A 16,827-nucleotide genomic window follows, 5' to 3' on the forward strand; every position below is an offset into this window, starting at 1 on the left:
ATGTATGATACCACCCATGAAAGGGGGAAACTATTAATGCATTAACACTTAAGTTTATCAAATATAATTTTGTGAATCATGCAATCAAGGAGTTTGGTAAGATCACAAAATATACCAACAGGATAATTTTTCTTGTTTTGCTCTGCAAGCACTTCATTTGTGAAATCTTGTATTGCTTTCTCTGTGAAGAATCCTTTACAAAAGCCACACTGAGAGACAATTAATAAGTTCTGTTCAGCTAAATAAGTCAGTATTCTATCACAGGCCACTGTATCAAAAACTTTTGAAAAGATTTGAAGGAGTGAAATACATCTGTAATCAGAAGTTGTTTGCTTTACATCAGTCTTATAGATGGGCATTACTACAGTATATTTGAACCTGTTAGAAAATTTGCCTTGAGTTATTGATTTTTTTGCCCCCCCCCCCCCCCCAATTACAAATATAGCTTATGAGTAACACCATTAAGTCAGCATATGCCACAACATTCTGCTAAAAACACCATCACAGCCAGTGCATTTACATAAATATAAACTATACAAAAAAAAGTGTATTGTTTGCCTAAAATACGGTTTTTCACTGTCAGGCCAAGAACTTTTCACCCCATAAAGTAAGTGTCACAAGTTTTAATAAGGTACACTCTATGTAAATGGTACCATATGACCTACAAATAAGAGATTTTTGGATAATTGGGTAACTATTAGGAGCACAAAGGTATTTGTTTTATAAAAACTGCAAATGATGATACATCACGATGCTTTTATACACATAATGTTTGTTTATGCAGGCTCACATACACGATGATTAAAGACAAAAAGTTGAGCAATTGACATTTTTACAATGAAATGTGGCCATGAAAACCAATTATGTTTGAACAATTACATACGTACATACAGTCATTAAATTAAGAAATGTATGGAAACAGACTAAAATGGCACCCTGAGAAACAGAAGCTTGCAAAGCTTCAAATAAATTGTTAGTGAGTTAAAAAGGGAAGTGATAATGCCATTCAGTAATGGTTATTGGTAAAGATATACAAATAATTTACTATCTGAAGTAGCAGAGGTGTAGCAGTATGGAAAATAATATAAACAAATGTCGTACTGTTCCTTTTCTTCCTAGGTGTGTCCGCACCTAATCCATTGCCAGATCAGCGAATGAAATGCTTGCATTTATTTTTTGACAAACAATGTAATTTCGTAAGTGATTATATTAATATTTCTGTAATACTTTAGTGCAGTACTATGCAACATAGTTTAAAAAGTTCTTCTTGGTTTTCTGTGGTGTTTGGATTAAACTGAGAATCCAAGTACAACAAACACAAGTATAAATGTACATTTCCACTAAGGTAACTACTTAGTTTTGTACGCAAGCTTTAAAATACATGTTGAATGGTGAAGCAGAAACAAAATATATTTTTTCCATCCTTTCAAATTATAATAGTTAGATAAGTTATATCTGAATTCCACACTGCTAGCACTTCTGATGTAGCATTGTCCTGGTTTTCAAGAAATTCAATGGGTATTTGTCAAGCTTTACACATGAAGAGCCAACTTAAATAGCATAAGATAGCACCAACTCTTCCTATAATCTTGTATCTTAGCTTGTCAAATTAAGTTAACTGTGAGCATATGGTATACAGTTTAGAACTTCCCACAAAATTCAGTATGTGTTCTTGAAACTGGAAATTGAATCCTACTCAGAAGGTTCCATATTTTGGTAACTATGTTATCTAAATAAATCATGGAAATTGTCTATAATTTCATAGGAAGACACGGAAATTAAAAATTACTTGTGTGGATGTATGGTAATTAGGTTTAAGTGGCTCGGTCGGTGGGTTATAACACAAATTTATAGGCTGAAAGCTAAGCCATAGCTTGTAAAAAGTTTTGAATGGATTGTTGAGCTCAAAAACACTGTAATTTGGAGAATATATTTGTATTTCAGTTATTTATATCTATTTATTAATATAAAAGCTTCTTACAACAGAAGCTTTATAATTTTAAATCTTCAGTTACGATTCATTTAATTCAACTTTGATAATAATCCATTTCATCACTCAAAACACCCTCCATAGAATGAGGTAATGTCTCTGTTCAATGATACAATTACAATACAAGTTCCATTCCAGTGCATAAATACTTGGCAGTCGAAATGGCAAGCATTATGTCACTTACAACTTATTTTCTTTAAAAACTGACACAATATTCTATGGAGGAGCATAGTCACCCACTGCTTTTACACTACACCTGCAGATAAAGCAACAGTTTTCACTCCTACAAGAATTGATGTCACAAGTCCATATTTAATCAAATTTCAGTACATATCAGCATTGCATGTAGGCAGTAAATCAGTGGGTGTATTTTCCTTTCTGCAGCTACTGTTGCAAATTCAGATGGAACTGTGAGTGGAGCAGAGCTCTCCAGTTCAGACTCTCACACTTTTGCAGCTATTTGCTTTATGCAACAATCAAAATGCTAAATCTCCTTATCTATAGTGCAGTAAATGCATTCAGCCACATTAATGATTAATAAATGTATCAAATGCATAAGTATAACAGAAATTATGATAATGCTGTCACAGATACTTTTTGTCTGTTGGCTTATGCCCAGTCTCTGACCAAAGTTCAGATAGCATCCACTCAGGTTCACCAACAAGAAAAACTAATGGATACATACAAACTGTTAAATCATCCACCATTTTGAAAATCCATTACAATTTGCCCCTAAGGTCATGTATATCACAACAGCAGTAAAATGTAAATTATTTTAAGTTTCTATATCTTCTAATTCTCATCGTGAACACAAGTGAAGGCCAAGATTTCAGAGACTGTGCTAAGCACCAAGCAATTGCTTTAAGACTGAACTGTAATAAAAACATCTGTAAGGGAATAAAACTTAACAGTAATAGCCTCAAGTGAATATGTCACTAACTGTATTTGCATTGCTGCAGATAGTGACGTAACAGAGACACAGGGAATAGCAGGTACATTTCACAATGCTGCAGGGATAATGTTGTGGAATTCTTATATCTTGTTGGAGATTAAGAAATACTCTGTCTTTCCTTTAGTGTTCTAACCTGAATATTTATGGCAACATAAACTTTCGGAGAACACCTATATTTTCTAATATTTACAAATCCTTAGAGCAATGCTTCACGGACACAAATCTTAGATTTAAAAATATAAAAAAACTTTCTAAACAGTAATATATTTCAGGGTATAAGCTTTTCATTTCTTCAGCTTCCATGAAAGCTTTTCATGAAAGTTTCCCATTAGAATTGGTTTATTCAGAAACAAGAATGCACCATACTGTAATGGTTACATCCTAGAATGGAGGGAAAAAAAGAGACAGAAATAAAGAATGAATGACAAAAAGGGGAGAAGTGGTGATAAAGAGGAGGAGGAAGAAAGAGAAAAGAAAATCCAGTTATCTGACCAAAAATGAAGTAAGACAAGTCAATCAAATTTAACATACAACATCTCTGGATATTTTGCTAAAATGTAAGATTCAAGAAAAATCAAATCCCAAGGACCTTTGTGTAGCGCGGTTATTATTCACTCTTACAGAATGATGAAACAGTTCTGATGAGAACATGAGCAACGATCTCAAATAATGGGTCATTAGAAGATAAGAGAAGACAGTTGAGCAAAGCGACCAAGATGTATAATACTTTTCTTTCTCCCACTAAATTAAGTAACCAACAAGGCTACTCCATGTTCTATCAATAACAATCTAAGATGATGTTTTGTCAAGACTGTGACATAAAGTGAAATTCTGTTCTAATAAAATTGGTATTAATTTTCAATCATCTTTACATAAAACAATGACTGAAACAACACCAAGTTTCTTAAAATTCATTCAAAACCCTTATCTGTCATTTGTGCAGTTTTTGTGCCTTCTAACTTAGTGCTTCATTTAAACATTTAGTGTTGTGAGAGATTATGGTACATGTCTAATAATTTGCTCTGTTGCCGTGTGTGTGTGTGTGTGTGTGTGTGTGTGTGTGTGTGTGGGCACACGTGCGCACCTGCACATTGTTTGTTATCTTCTCAGGTCATGAATGGGCACACATTGTGTTTTAGTCTGAAGCACCAAATATTCAATGGGATAGAAGATATTCATTTGTTTTTCAGTAGTCTTACATCCATCAATTGGATAAATGTATAAACAACAGATGGGTCCCTCTCCTCCTGGAGTATGAGAGTCTTTTCTAACCTTTATCAACCTATCCCTCTTTACACCCAAGGAAGGAACTAAGACTTCTCATAGCTGGGATAGTTCATTGTCTTTTCTATCACCTATTAGATGGATAGACTGGAGAACTAATGAGGAGGCACTCAATTGATCTGAGGGGGGGAGGGGGGGGGGGGGAGAAAATTATGGCACAACTTCACTAAGATGAGGGATTGGTTGATAGGATGTCAGCCATCCAGTAATGTTAATATTGCAATGGAGGGGAGTGTGAGAGTAAACATAATAGAGGGAGGCCAAAGCTTGGCTGGGTAGCAGCTTCAAATGGATGTGGGATGCAGCAGTTGCTGAGGCTTTCACAGGATAGGCTCGACAGGAGAATTGTCTTAAACCTAACAATTTTTGCTTCTCTTTTGTTGGTTCTTTCTATCTCCATCATCCACACCATCCCTGCCAAGCACTATTACAGGGGGGAAAATCTATTGGGTGCAATCCTTCTGTACTGCCATCCTACAAACCAATATTTCTATAAATGAAAAGAAAAAGAAAGTACCCTGTTTTTAATATATATGTGTTGAGTTACCACATATTCCACATACATTTCCCTGCTGCATGTACAACTTAACTCACAAAAGTACTCACATAAAATTTTCTCATCTGAAACAATAGTTCATTTTTGAGTAAAACTACAGACACATTAATTATTTCATATGTTACAACAGAGTAAATGTTTTCTCAGTCACACTGTGCCTCTGTTATTTTGATGCCAATGACAGTAAAAGTCCACATCTTGTCATGGCATTATGGTATCTCTGCGACCCACATTCCTTCCCTCGTTCTTTATAGCACCAGAACTTGTGCTCACTGAAGAGCAGGGATGAGTGTGAACATGTGTTCCTGATGATGCCTTCCTTCTGGGCTTAGAAATCTGTGTTGTGGACAATCCTGACACAGGATACTTGAGCTTGCTTGTCCCAAGTCCTGATAGAAGTGTTCCACCACTTACACCTGAGAGTTTCCTGCTGCCATTCCCACTACCTACATTTGAAGATGGCACCTCTACACTGGCTGGGACTTCTGTAGTTCCCTCTGAAGATCTTGAGGGCTGACGGCGACGGGGATGTCTCGGCATTACAAAAGCATTTGTCTGTTCCAGCAAGGAGCGGTCATTGCACAATGCAGATATGAGTGGCAGGTCCAGATTCTTACTCTTTTCACGAAGAGTACGTATATCGAGCACACCCTCTGGTTCTGCATCCCTCTGTGGCTCAGGAACAGCTGGGCAGGTTGCTTTCTCAGGAGTCGTAACAGGAACAGTAATCTGAAAAAATAGCAGAAGATTAATCTTCATCAATGCAGTGACAAATTTTATCATTTAAATTAAGTGAATGGCTCAATAACAGAGCACTGGTAGGTTTCTGTGCTGCAACGGTTTAGTAAATGTAATTACATGAGCTGCTCTCTTCAGTAAAGAGCATGATAATATCCACATTGTCTGTACTACAACCACTCTTAATATGGAAAAATGTAAAACCTGAAGGCTTTAGACAGCAATACTTAAAGAAATTTTGAGGATACTACTGAAAAGAGAGCCTAGAGTAGGAATGTTAAAAACAGGACGTATAAAGTGGATGTTACTTGTTTAGTTCTGATAATGACACATTCCAGTTATTCACCATTTCTGCTCTTGTTTGATAATGACTTAATGTTGTTGATGTCCAGCACTGGATTAATTACCATATTAAATTTCCTAAAGGGAATTTAGGGAATAAACAATATGCATAATCCGTATCATTTCAGGCAGTGGGGTTACCTTCATAGTCTCGGATGTTATTGAATTTAGCATATGTTAAAATTCTACAAAAAAAAATCCTGCCCTGAGATACAGGCCTCCAAAGAAGACACTGCAAACACCGTTTTGAAGATGCAAATTTCGGAAAAAATTTTTAATATGCTTTTTGGAAATATCAGTCAAAGTTCTTTTACTGTCACCTTTTGAATTTTATTTTTTTTTAATTTTCAGAAAAAAATTTTTTTTTTCAAGAATGCCAATCCAGAAAAGTTAACTTTTTTAATTTTTATTATTATTATTATTAGTACCATGTAGTACTATATTCTCTGTAAAGGAGAGCTTCCACTTTTAAGGTGGACAGGCTTTATTTTAAAAAATCACTTTTTTAACTTTCAAGGGTAATGTATGTCTTCACTGAGGTTGTTTCTTACTAACTTCTTTATTATATATCTAAAAACAAAGATGATGTAACTTACCAAGCGAAAGTGTTGGCATGTTGATAGACACACAAACAAACACAGACACAAAATTCAAGCTTTCGCAACCAACGGTTGCTTCGTCAGGAAAGAGGGAAGGAGAGGGAAAGACGAAAGGATGTGGGTTTTAAGGGAGAGGGTAAGGAGTCATTCCAATCCCGGGAGCAGAAGGACTTACCTTAGGGAGAAAAAAGGACAGGTATACATTCGCACACACACACACACATATCCATCTGCACATATACAGACACAAGCAGAGATTTTCTTTGTTACAATGTTTATTTCTACTGTCTTTGCAGCAGTTATTTCTTATCACTTTCTTTGTTGCAGTTATTTCTTTTCACTTTCGTTGTTGCAGATATTTCTTACACTTTATTGTAGTTTCTTGTCAGTTTCTTAGTTGTGGTTGTTCATTGCAGGTTTCTGTATTGTAGTTGTTCAGTACTAATTTGTTTATTGAAGAGGCTTCTAAGAAATCTGTGACCATCCAATGAGTTCTGTGTTTTTGTGAGGAAATTACCAGTTGACACAGTGCAGTGTCTTTTTCAAAGAGTCACTTTAAAAATCATTACCAGCTGTTTGAATTGAGTAAGTCACTTGTGCCAACTGACTGGGTGTACAGTGCTACATGTCACGGCAATTGTGATGGTGTAGGAGGCCTGATGTTACAAAATATAATCTTTCCAGACCAAATAAAGCTGTGATTCAGAATGCTGAGGATTTTATGAAAGCCATGAAATCTTAAACATCCACAGCCCTCATTGTTTTGTCCAAAGAGGAAATCGAAGGATTCCGTGAGCAGAAAAAAGAAGATTGATCCTCCTGTGAAAGGAATTCAGAAGACACATTTCTGGACTAAAAGTGATGGGCAAACTCATATTGCATGCACTTTAAAGAGCAAGAAAGAAGAAATTTCGAATGTTCGGCGAACACCTCAGAAACTGCAGGATAATATTCAGATTCACAACCTGAGAAAGGGGATGTTTGTGGCGTGTGTGTATGACTGTGACTGGTGGATTGCAGAGATTATAGGCACCAGTTATGAGTCAAACAAAACTATAGTGAACTTTATGCTACCACATGGACCAGCTGCTGGGTATAGGTTTCCAGCTTAAGGATAGCAACAACGTCATCAGTGCTCACTTCCTATTCACAATTCTTTTTTAAGATTTATGTGCTCCAGTTCCTATGGGTCAACAGAAAGGCATCACTCTATGTCAAAGGAAGATACTGAAACAGTGGAACACATTTTTAGTTCACTGACTGGCTAATTTCAGTACAAAACAAAGTGCACAAAAGTTGTATAAATTGAAACCTTTAAGTCTTTGGCCTTTCACATACATTTTGGAACCATTTAAAATGCTTGAAAAAGTCTCTTACTCATCTTTCAAAACTAAAATTATGTTAAATAAGGCTAGGTTTTGATTTTTATGAGCCTTTTCCGTGATAATGTGGTAATAAAACCGGTTTTATGCACGGCAAAAATTTCAATTGTTTCTAAAACCTGTTCAACCTAAAAGTGGAAGCTCTCCTTTTCAGGGAATGTAGAACTGTATGGTACTGATCAACAGAAAAAAATCAAAATTTTATAGATTGGCATTTTTGTAAAAAAAGAAAAAAGAAAAAAAAAATTTTAAATCCATAAATTAAAAAAAGTTCAGAACGCTATAGTGAAAGAACTTTGACAGGTAAGTCCTAATGGAGAATTTCTTTGTAATCATAAAGCAATTATGTTTCAAATTTAAAATATATATATATATATCTAGAACTGTTCCAGAGATACAGCAATACAGCACCTTAAAAATTTTTCCAAAAATCACATCTTCAAAATGGCATGCACAGTCTCCTCTTTGGATGGCTGTATCTCAGTGCAGAAATTTTTTTGGAGAAAACAAAAAAACACATTTTCCTTACTTAGTCCTTCATTTTAACATATACTAAATTCAATAATATCCAAGACTATGAAGGTAAGATTTCCTCCTACCCTGCCTGAATTGATATGGACTATGCCAATAGCTACAGACAGTTATTTTTAGACTCAACTACATTTAGTGAGTTAGCTGAAAAACAAATAATAAATAGGTAATATGACTCTGATGGTCAAACGTTAACAATAAAACATGCTGATGAGTTCGAGGCGAAAAATACAAGCTAATTATTGGACAACAAAATCCTACATAACATCTCAGTAAAAAAGTATGGAGAAACATTGTAGAAAGACCACTGAAAAACTCTTAAATGGCAGTACAGGTGAATAATTAGCCAGTTATTAAATATATTTCTACATCATTAAAATTTTTGTTTTTCTGAAAGAGAGATGTGGGTAAACTCCGCTCATGTCAAGAAGAGAGAAACCAGTCTAAATGTAGTTTAAACAGGTGAAAATAATAGCAAAGAGATAGAACACAGAGAGGAAATGAATTCAACAGCAATAAAGCTTTTATAAATACAGATATAGGGCATAATAGCGAGACACAAGTATATTGAAAATTCCTTCAGGTTAAAAACAACAAACAAGCGATAATTATCAACCTGAATCACATAAAGTTGTAACAATAAAATTATGTGAACTAGGAACTCACTGGCTGGTCATAGGGCGGAGGCGGCGGTGGAGGTGGGAGTCGACGATAACCGTGGGTTACGGGTGGTGGTGCAGGCACTGGCCTGTCATACGTATGAGGTGCACATATTGCTGAAATGCCTGTTGAGCATCCCAACAGATCTTCGTGGGAGCGTGCCCCTCGCAATATATCTCCACCGAGGGCACGATGTGAAGATGGAGCATACTGGTACCGAGCTGCACTCTGATGATGGAGTGGACGTGACAGTGTCGGTGGACCCAGCAGACTCTCCGTTGAGCAAGAATATGCAGGAAAGCCGCGGCGTAAACCTGTAGCAGAAACAATTGGAAGTTTAGAAACAACTGTATGAGAAATTTTGCTGAAAAACTGTTACTGACAACTTTGTGAATGAGGTGGCAGACGTATAGAATACGAAACTTACTGTCACATGTGATGTGGATTGCCACGTTGTATTATGACACAGCCAATATTCAAACAATAGTTAATTCCCACCAAGTATTTTAATATGAAATATCACTTTGAGCCTCCCCCACCGAACCATTATTGACCTCATCGTTGGTGGGGTGGCTTCCGTGCCTCAGCAATACAGATACCCACACCGTAAGTTTAACCACAATGGAGGGGTAATTGTTGAGGGGGCAAACAAACGTGTGGTTCCTGAAGAGGAGCAGCAGCCTTTTCAACAGTTGCACAGGCAACAGTCTTGATGCTTTGACTGATCTGGCGTCATAACATCAACCAAAATGGCCTTACTGTGCGTCATTTTTCCTGAGGGCATGCAGCTCTCCTGCATGGTTAAATGACGATGGCACTGAGTAAAATATTCCAGAGGTGAAATAGTCAACTATTCAAATCTCTGGAAAGGGACTGCACAGGTGGATAGCGTTATCAGGAGACACAAAGCTGGCATTCTATGGATAGGAGTGTGGAATGTTAGATCCCTTAATTGTGCAGGTAAGTTAGAAAATTTTAAAAGGGAAACAGATAGGTTGAAGATAGATACACTATGTGATTGAAAGTATATGGGCCCCTGGCTGAAAATGACTTACAAGTCCATGGCACCCTTCATCGGTAATGCTGGAATTCAATATGGCGTTGGCCCACCCTTAGCCTTGATGACAGCTGCCACTCTCGCAGGCATTTGTTCAGTCAGGTGCTGGAATGTTTCTTGGGGAATGGGAGCCCATTCTTCATGGAGTGCTGCACTGAGGAGAGGTATCGACGTCGGTCAGTGAGGTCTGGCACGAAGTCGGCATTCCAAAACATCCCAAAGGTATTCAGTAGAATTCAGGTCACAAGTTTGTGCAGGCCAGTTCATTGCAGGGACGTTATTGTTGTGTAACCACTCCACCATAGGCTGTGCATTACGAACAGGAGCTCGATTGTGTTGAGAGATACAATCACCATCCCTGAACTATTCATCAACAGTGGGAAGGAAAAAGGTGCTTAAAACATCAATGTAGGCCTGTGTTGTGATAGTGCCACACAAAACAACAAGGAGTGCAAGTCCCCTCCATGAAAAACATGACTACACCATAAAACCACCACCTTCGAATTTTGCTGTTGCCAGTACACATGCTGGCAGAGGACATTCACCGGGCATTTGCCATACCCACACCCCGCCATTGAATCGTCCCACTGTGTACCATGATTTTTCACCCCACACAACATTTTTCCACTGTTCAATCATCCAATGTTTACACTTCTTACACCAAGCAAGGCGTCATTTGGCATTTATCTGCATGGTGTGTGGCTTATGAGCAGTCACTTGACCATGAAATCCGTTTTCTCACCTCCCACCTAACTGTCATACACTTGCAGTGGATCCTGATGCAGTTTGGAATTCCTGTGTGATGGTCTGGATAGATGTCTGCCTATTGCACATTATGAACCTCTTCAACTGTCGGCGGTCTCTGTCAGTCGACAGACGAGGTCGGCCTGTACACTTTTGTACTGTATATGTCCCTTCACATTTCCATTTCACCATCACATCGGAAACAGTGGACCTACAGATGTTTAGGAATGTGGAATATGTACAGACATACGACACAAGTAACACCCAATCACCTGACCACATTAGAAGTCCGTGAGTTCTGTGGAGTGCCCCATTCTGCTCTCTCACGATGTTTCATGATTACTGAGGTCGATGATATGTAGTAGCTGGCAGTAGGTGGCAGCAGAATGTAATTAATATGAAAAACATATGTTTTGGGGGGTGTCTGGTTATTTTTTATCACTCAGTGCATAGTGGGAATTGGTGATGTTTGGTGGCAAGAGGAACAGGACTTCTGGTTAGGTGAACACAAGATTATCAATACAAAATGAAATAGGTGTAACACAGGAGTGGGTTTAATAATGAGTAAGAAAACAGGAATGCACGTAAGCTACTATGAACAGCACAGTGAATGTGTTACTGTAGCCAAGATAGACATGAAGCCAACACTGATGACAATAGTACAATGGTTGAATTTAGGTCCTCCAGTAATGCAAAACATGTTTTTTCAAAGTTCCCAAACATTTTTCTGCACCTCTGTGTGATCATCAGTGATTTTCTGTTTTATTTAATCTGTAATGTGAACATTTTCACTGTTGTTGTTGTGGTCTTCAGTCCTGAGACTGGTTTGATGCAGCTCTCCATGCTACCCTATCCTGTGCAAGCTTCTTCATCTCCCAGTACTTACTGCAACCCACATCCTTCTGAATCAGTTTAGTGTATTCATCTCTTGGTCTCCCTCTACGATTTTTACCCTCCACGCTGCACTCCAACGCTAAATTTGTGATCCCTTGATGCCTCAGAACATGTCCTACTAACCGGTCTCTTCTTTTTGTCAAGTTGTGCCACATACTCCTCTTCTCCCCAATTCTATTCAATACTTCATCATTAGTTATGTGAACTACCAATCTAATCTTCAGCATTCTTCTGTAGCACCACATTTCAAAAGCTTCTATTCTCTTCTTGTCCAAACTATTTATCGTCCATGTTTCACTTCCATACATGGCTACACTCCATACAAATGCTTTCAGAAACGACTTCCTGACACTTAAATCTATACTCGATGTTAACAAATTTCTCTTCTTCAGAAACGCTTTCCTTGCCATTGCCAGTCTACATTTTATATCTTCTCTACTTCGACTATCATCAGTTATTTTGCTCCCCAAATAGCAAAACTCCTTTACTACTTTAAGTGTCTCATTTCCTAATCTAATTCCCTCAGCATCAACCGACTTAATTCGACCGTATTCCATTGCCCTCGTTTTGCTTTTGTTGATGTCCATCTTACATCCTCCTTTCAAGACACTGTCGCGTCCGTTCAATTGCTCTTCCAAGTCCTTTGCTGTCTCTGATAGAATTACAATGTCATCGGCAAACCTCAAAGTTTTTATTTCTTCTCCATGGATTTTAATACCTACTCCGAATTTTTCTTTTGTTTCCTTTACTGCTTGCTCAATATACAGATTGAATAACATCGGGGAGAGGCTACAACCTTGTCTCACTCCCTTCCCAACCACTGCCTCCCTTTCATGCCCCTCGACTCTCATAACTGCCATCTGGTTTCTGTACAAATTTCGTTCCCTGTGTTTTACCCCTGCCACCTTTAGAATTTGAAAGAGAGTATTCCAGTCAACATTGTCAAAAGCTTTCTCTAAGCCTACAAATACTAGAAAAGTAGGTTTGCCTTTCCTTAATCTTTCTTCTAAGATAAGTCGTAAGGTCAGTATTGCCTCACGTGTTCCAACATTTCTACGGAATCCAAACTGATCTTCCCCAAGGTCGGCTTCCACCAGTTTTACCATTTGTCTGTAAAGAATTCGCGTTAGTATTTTGCAGCTGTGGCTTATTAAACTGATAGTTCGGTAATTTTCACATCTGTCAACACCTGCTTTCTTTGGGATTGGAATTATTATATTCTTCTTGAAGTCTGAGGGTATTTTGCCTGTCTCATACATCTTGCTCACCAGATGGTAGAGTTTTGTCAGGACTGTCTCTCCCAAGGTTGTCAGTAGTTCTAATGGAATGTTGTCTACTCCCAGGGCCTTGTTTCGACTCAGGTCTTTCAGTACTCTGTCAAACTCTTCACGCAGTATCATATCTCCCATTTCGTCTTCATCTACATCCTCTTCCATTTCCATAATATTGTTCTCAAGTACATCGCCCTTGTATAGACCCCCTATATACTCCTTCCACCTTTCTGCTTTCCCTTCTTTGCTTAGAACTGGGTTTCCATCTGAGCTCTTGATATTCATACAAGTGGTTCTCCTTTCTCCAAAGGTCTCTTTAATTTTCCTGTAGGCAGTATCTATCTTACCCCTAGTGAGATAAGCCTCTACATCCTTACATTTGTCCTCTAGCCATCCCTGCTTAGCCATTTTGCACTTCCTGTCGATCTCATTTTTGAGACGTCTATATTCCTTTTTGCCTGCTTCATTTACTGCATTTTTATATTTTCTCCTCTCATCAATTAAGTTCAATATTTCTTCTGTTCCCCAAGCAGTTCTACTAGCCCTCGTCTTTTTACCTACTTGATCCTCTGCTGCCTTCACTACTTCATCCCTCAGAGCTACCCATCCTCCTTCTACTGTACTTCTTTCCACCATTCCTGTCAATTGTTCCCTTATGCTCTCCCTGAAACTCTGTACAACCTCTGGTTCTTTCAGTTTATCCAGGTCCCATCTCCTTAAATTCCCACCTTTTTGCAGTTTCTTCAGTTTTAATCTACAGTTCATAACGAATAGATTGTGGTCAGAGTCCACATCTGACCCTGGAAATGTCTTACAATTTAAAACCTGGTTCCTAAATCTCTGTCTTACCATTATATAATCTATCTGATACCTTCTAGTATCTCCAGAATTCTTCCACGTATACAACCTTCTTTCATGATTCTCGAACCAAGTGTTAGCTATGATTAAGTTATGCTCTGTGCAAAACTCTACCAGGCGGCTTCCTCTTTCATTTCTTAGCCCCAGTCCATATTCACCTACTATGTTTCCTTCTCTCCCTTTTCCTAGTCTCGAATTCCAGTCACCCATGACTATTAAATTTTCGTCTCCCTTCACTACCTGAATAATTTCTTTTATCTCATCATACATTTCTTCAATTTCTTCATCATCTGCAGAGCTAGTTGGCATATAAACTTCTACTACTGTAGTAGGCGTGGGTTTCGTGTCTATCTTGGCCACAATAATGCGTTCACTATGCTGCTTGTAGTAGCTTACGCGCAAACCTATTTTTTTATTCATTATTAAACCTACTCCTGCATTACCCCTATTTGATTTGGTGTTTATAAGCCCGTATTCACCTGACCAAAAGTCTTGTTCCTCCTGCCACCGAACTTCGCTAATTCCCACTATATCTAACTTTAACCTATCCATTTCCCTTTTTAAATTTTCTAATCTACCTGCCCGGTTAAGGGATCTGACATTCCACGCTCCGATCCGTAGAACGCCAGTTTTCTTTCTCCTGACGACGACGTCCTCTTGAGTAGCACCCGCCCGGAGATCCGAATGGGGGACTATTTTACATCCGGAATATTTTACCCAAGAGGACGCCATCATCATTTATCCATACAGCTGCATGCCCTCGGGAAAAATTACGGCCGTAGTTTCCCCTTGCTTTCAGCCGTCCGCAGTACCAGCACAGCAAGGCCATTTTGGTTAATGTTGCAAGGCCAGGTCAGTCAATCATCCGGACTGTTGCCCCTGCAACTACTGAAAAGGCTGCTGCCCCTCTTCAGGAACCACACGTTTGTCTGGCCTCTCAACAGATACCACTCCATTGTGGTTGCACCTATGGTACGGCCATCTGTATCCCTGAGGCATTTTTACTAAATGATTACAAAATTACTGTAATCTATAGTTTAAACAACTTTTGTTTCTGTTAGTTAATACCTTTACATTCGGTTTGTATGATTTTTCAGGACCCTTTGCATATTATTTCGTACTGGTAGTTTGTCATCTGCAACCAAATGATGTTGATGAGAAATTTTGTTGGGAGTTAACCTATCATTTTATGCTTTAAACGTAATTTAGTTTATTGTGATATTTCGCGCATATATTTGTTTTTACGTACATTTTTGTGTGGCAAGCCCTTTTTCCCCAGAATTCTGATGAGGTGTTGTGGAGCACACATAAATATAACACATATTTTCAGAAATTTGGTTGTAAAAAGCACTTTACACTTCACCAAACCCCTTGTAATTGTGGTTATTGTGTGTCCCAGCCCAGTCAGTGTTCATGTGTTCACCAGTGAGTTTGGTGCCAAATTTGAATTTTGTTTACATTTTATCTTTGTGTGTGTGTGTGTGTGTGTGTGTGTGTTTTCTGTACGCTTCTTAGCTCTTTGTGTTGTCTTTTACGTGGTGTTCCTTTAGTGTAAAAGACAACACAAACAGCTAAGAAGCATACAGAAAAAACACACACACAAAGACAAAATGCAAACAAAATTCAAATTTGGCGCCAAACTCCCTGGTGAACAAATGAACACTGACTGGGCTGGGACACACAACAACCATGATTACAGTGTGTTTTGGTGAAGTGTAAAGCACTTTTAATGACCAAATTTCTGAAAATATACAGGGTGATTCAAAAAGAATACCACAACTTTAGGAATTTAAAACTCTGCAACGACAAAAGGCAGAGCTAAGCACTATCTGTCGGCGAATTAAGGGAGCTATAAAGTTTCATCTAGTTGTACATTTGTTCGCTTGAGGCGCTGTTGACTAGGCGTCAGCGTCAGTTGATGCTAAGATGGCGACCGCTCAACAGAAAGCTTTTTGTGTTATTGAGTACGGCAGAAGTGAATCGACGACAGTTGTTCAGCGTGCATTTCGAACGAAGTATGGTGTTAAACCTCCTGATAGGTGGTGTATTAAACGTTGGTATAAACAGTTTACAGAGAATGGGTGTTTGTGCAAAGGGAAAAGTTCTGGACGGCCGAGCAGCCCGTGACAGAGCACTTCATCACTGGCCTCCAAGAAGCCCTGATCTTACCCCCTGCGATTTTTTCTTATGGGGGTATGTTAAGGATATGATGTTTCGCCCACCTCTCCCAGCCACCATTGATGATTTGAAACGAGAAATAACAGCAGCTATCCAAACTGTTACGCCTGATATGCTACAGAGAGTGTGGAATGAGTTGGAGTATCGGGTTGATATTGCTCGAGTGTCTGGAGGGGGCCATATTGAACATCTCTGAACTTGTTTTTGAGTGAAAAAAAACCATTTTAAATACTCTTTGTAATGATGTATAACAGAAGGTTATATTATGTTTCTTTCATTAAATACACATTTTTAAAGGTGTGGTATTCTTTTTGAATCACCCTGTATGTTATATCTGTGTGTGCTTCACAACACCTCATCAGGATGCTGAGAAAAAAGGACTTTCCACACAAAAATGTAAGTAAAAATGAATATATGTGCGAAATATCGTGGCAAACTAAATTATGTTTAAAGCATAAAATGACAGGTTTTACTCCCAAAACAATTTCTCATCAACATCGTTTGGTTGCAGATGAGAAGCTACCAGTACAAAATAATATGCGAACAGTCCAGCAAAACCATGCAAAGTGAATGCAAAGCTATTAAGAAACAGAAACAAATAGTTGTTTAAACTAAATATTTCTGTAATTTTACAATTTTAACTGCAAATATGAAAGATACAAGAGCTCCAAATGCAAATGATGAACAGTACTACAGTACGGTTTAGATGCCAACTAGCTCCACAGATGATAAAATTGAAGAAATATATGAGAAGACTAAATAAATTATTCAAATAGTTAAGGGAGACGAAA

General features: G+C 38.1%; 1 protein-coding gene across 1 annotated transcript in view; it reads right to left on the bottom strand.

Annotated features, from left to right (window-relative positions):
* Nucleotides 1-608: 608 nt before the first annotated feature.
* The window catches only part of LOC124619322 (protein expanded), a 490,762-nt gene continuing 474,543 nt past the window's right edge, over nucleotides 609-16,827 (bottom strand). The window contains exons 18-19 of the mRNA XM_047145631.1: nucleotides 9,041-9,348; nucleotides 609-5,511 (exon numbers count right to left, since the gene is read on the bottom strand). Coding sequence (XP_047001587.1) covers nucleotides 4,984-5,511; nucleotides 9,041-9,348 — 836 coding nt within the window. The 3' untranslated portion in view covers nucleotides 609-4,983. The remainder of the gene's footprint in view (nucleotides 5,512-9,040; nucleotides 9,349-16,827) is intronic.

Source organism: Schistocerca americana, chromosome 6, assembly GCF_021461395.2.
Source record: "Schistocerca americana isolate TAMUIC-IGC-003095 chromosome 6, iqSchAmer2.1, whole genome shotgun sequence".
Lineage (NCBI taxonomy): Eukaryota > Metazoa > Arthropoda > Insecta > Orthoptera > Acrididae > Schistocerca > Schistocerca americana.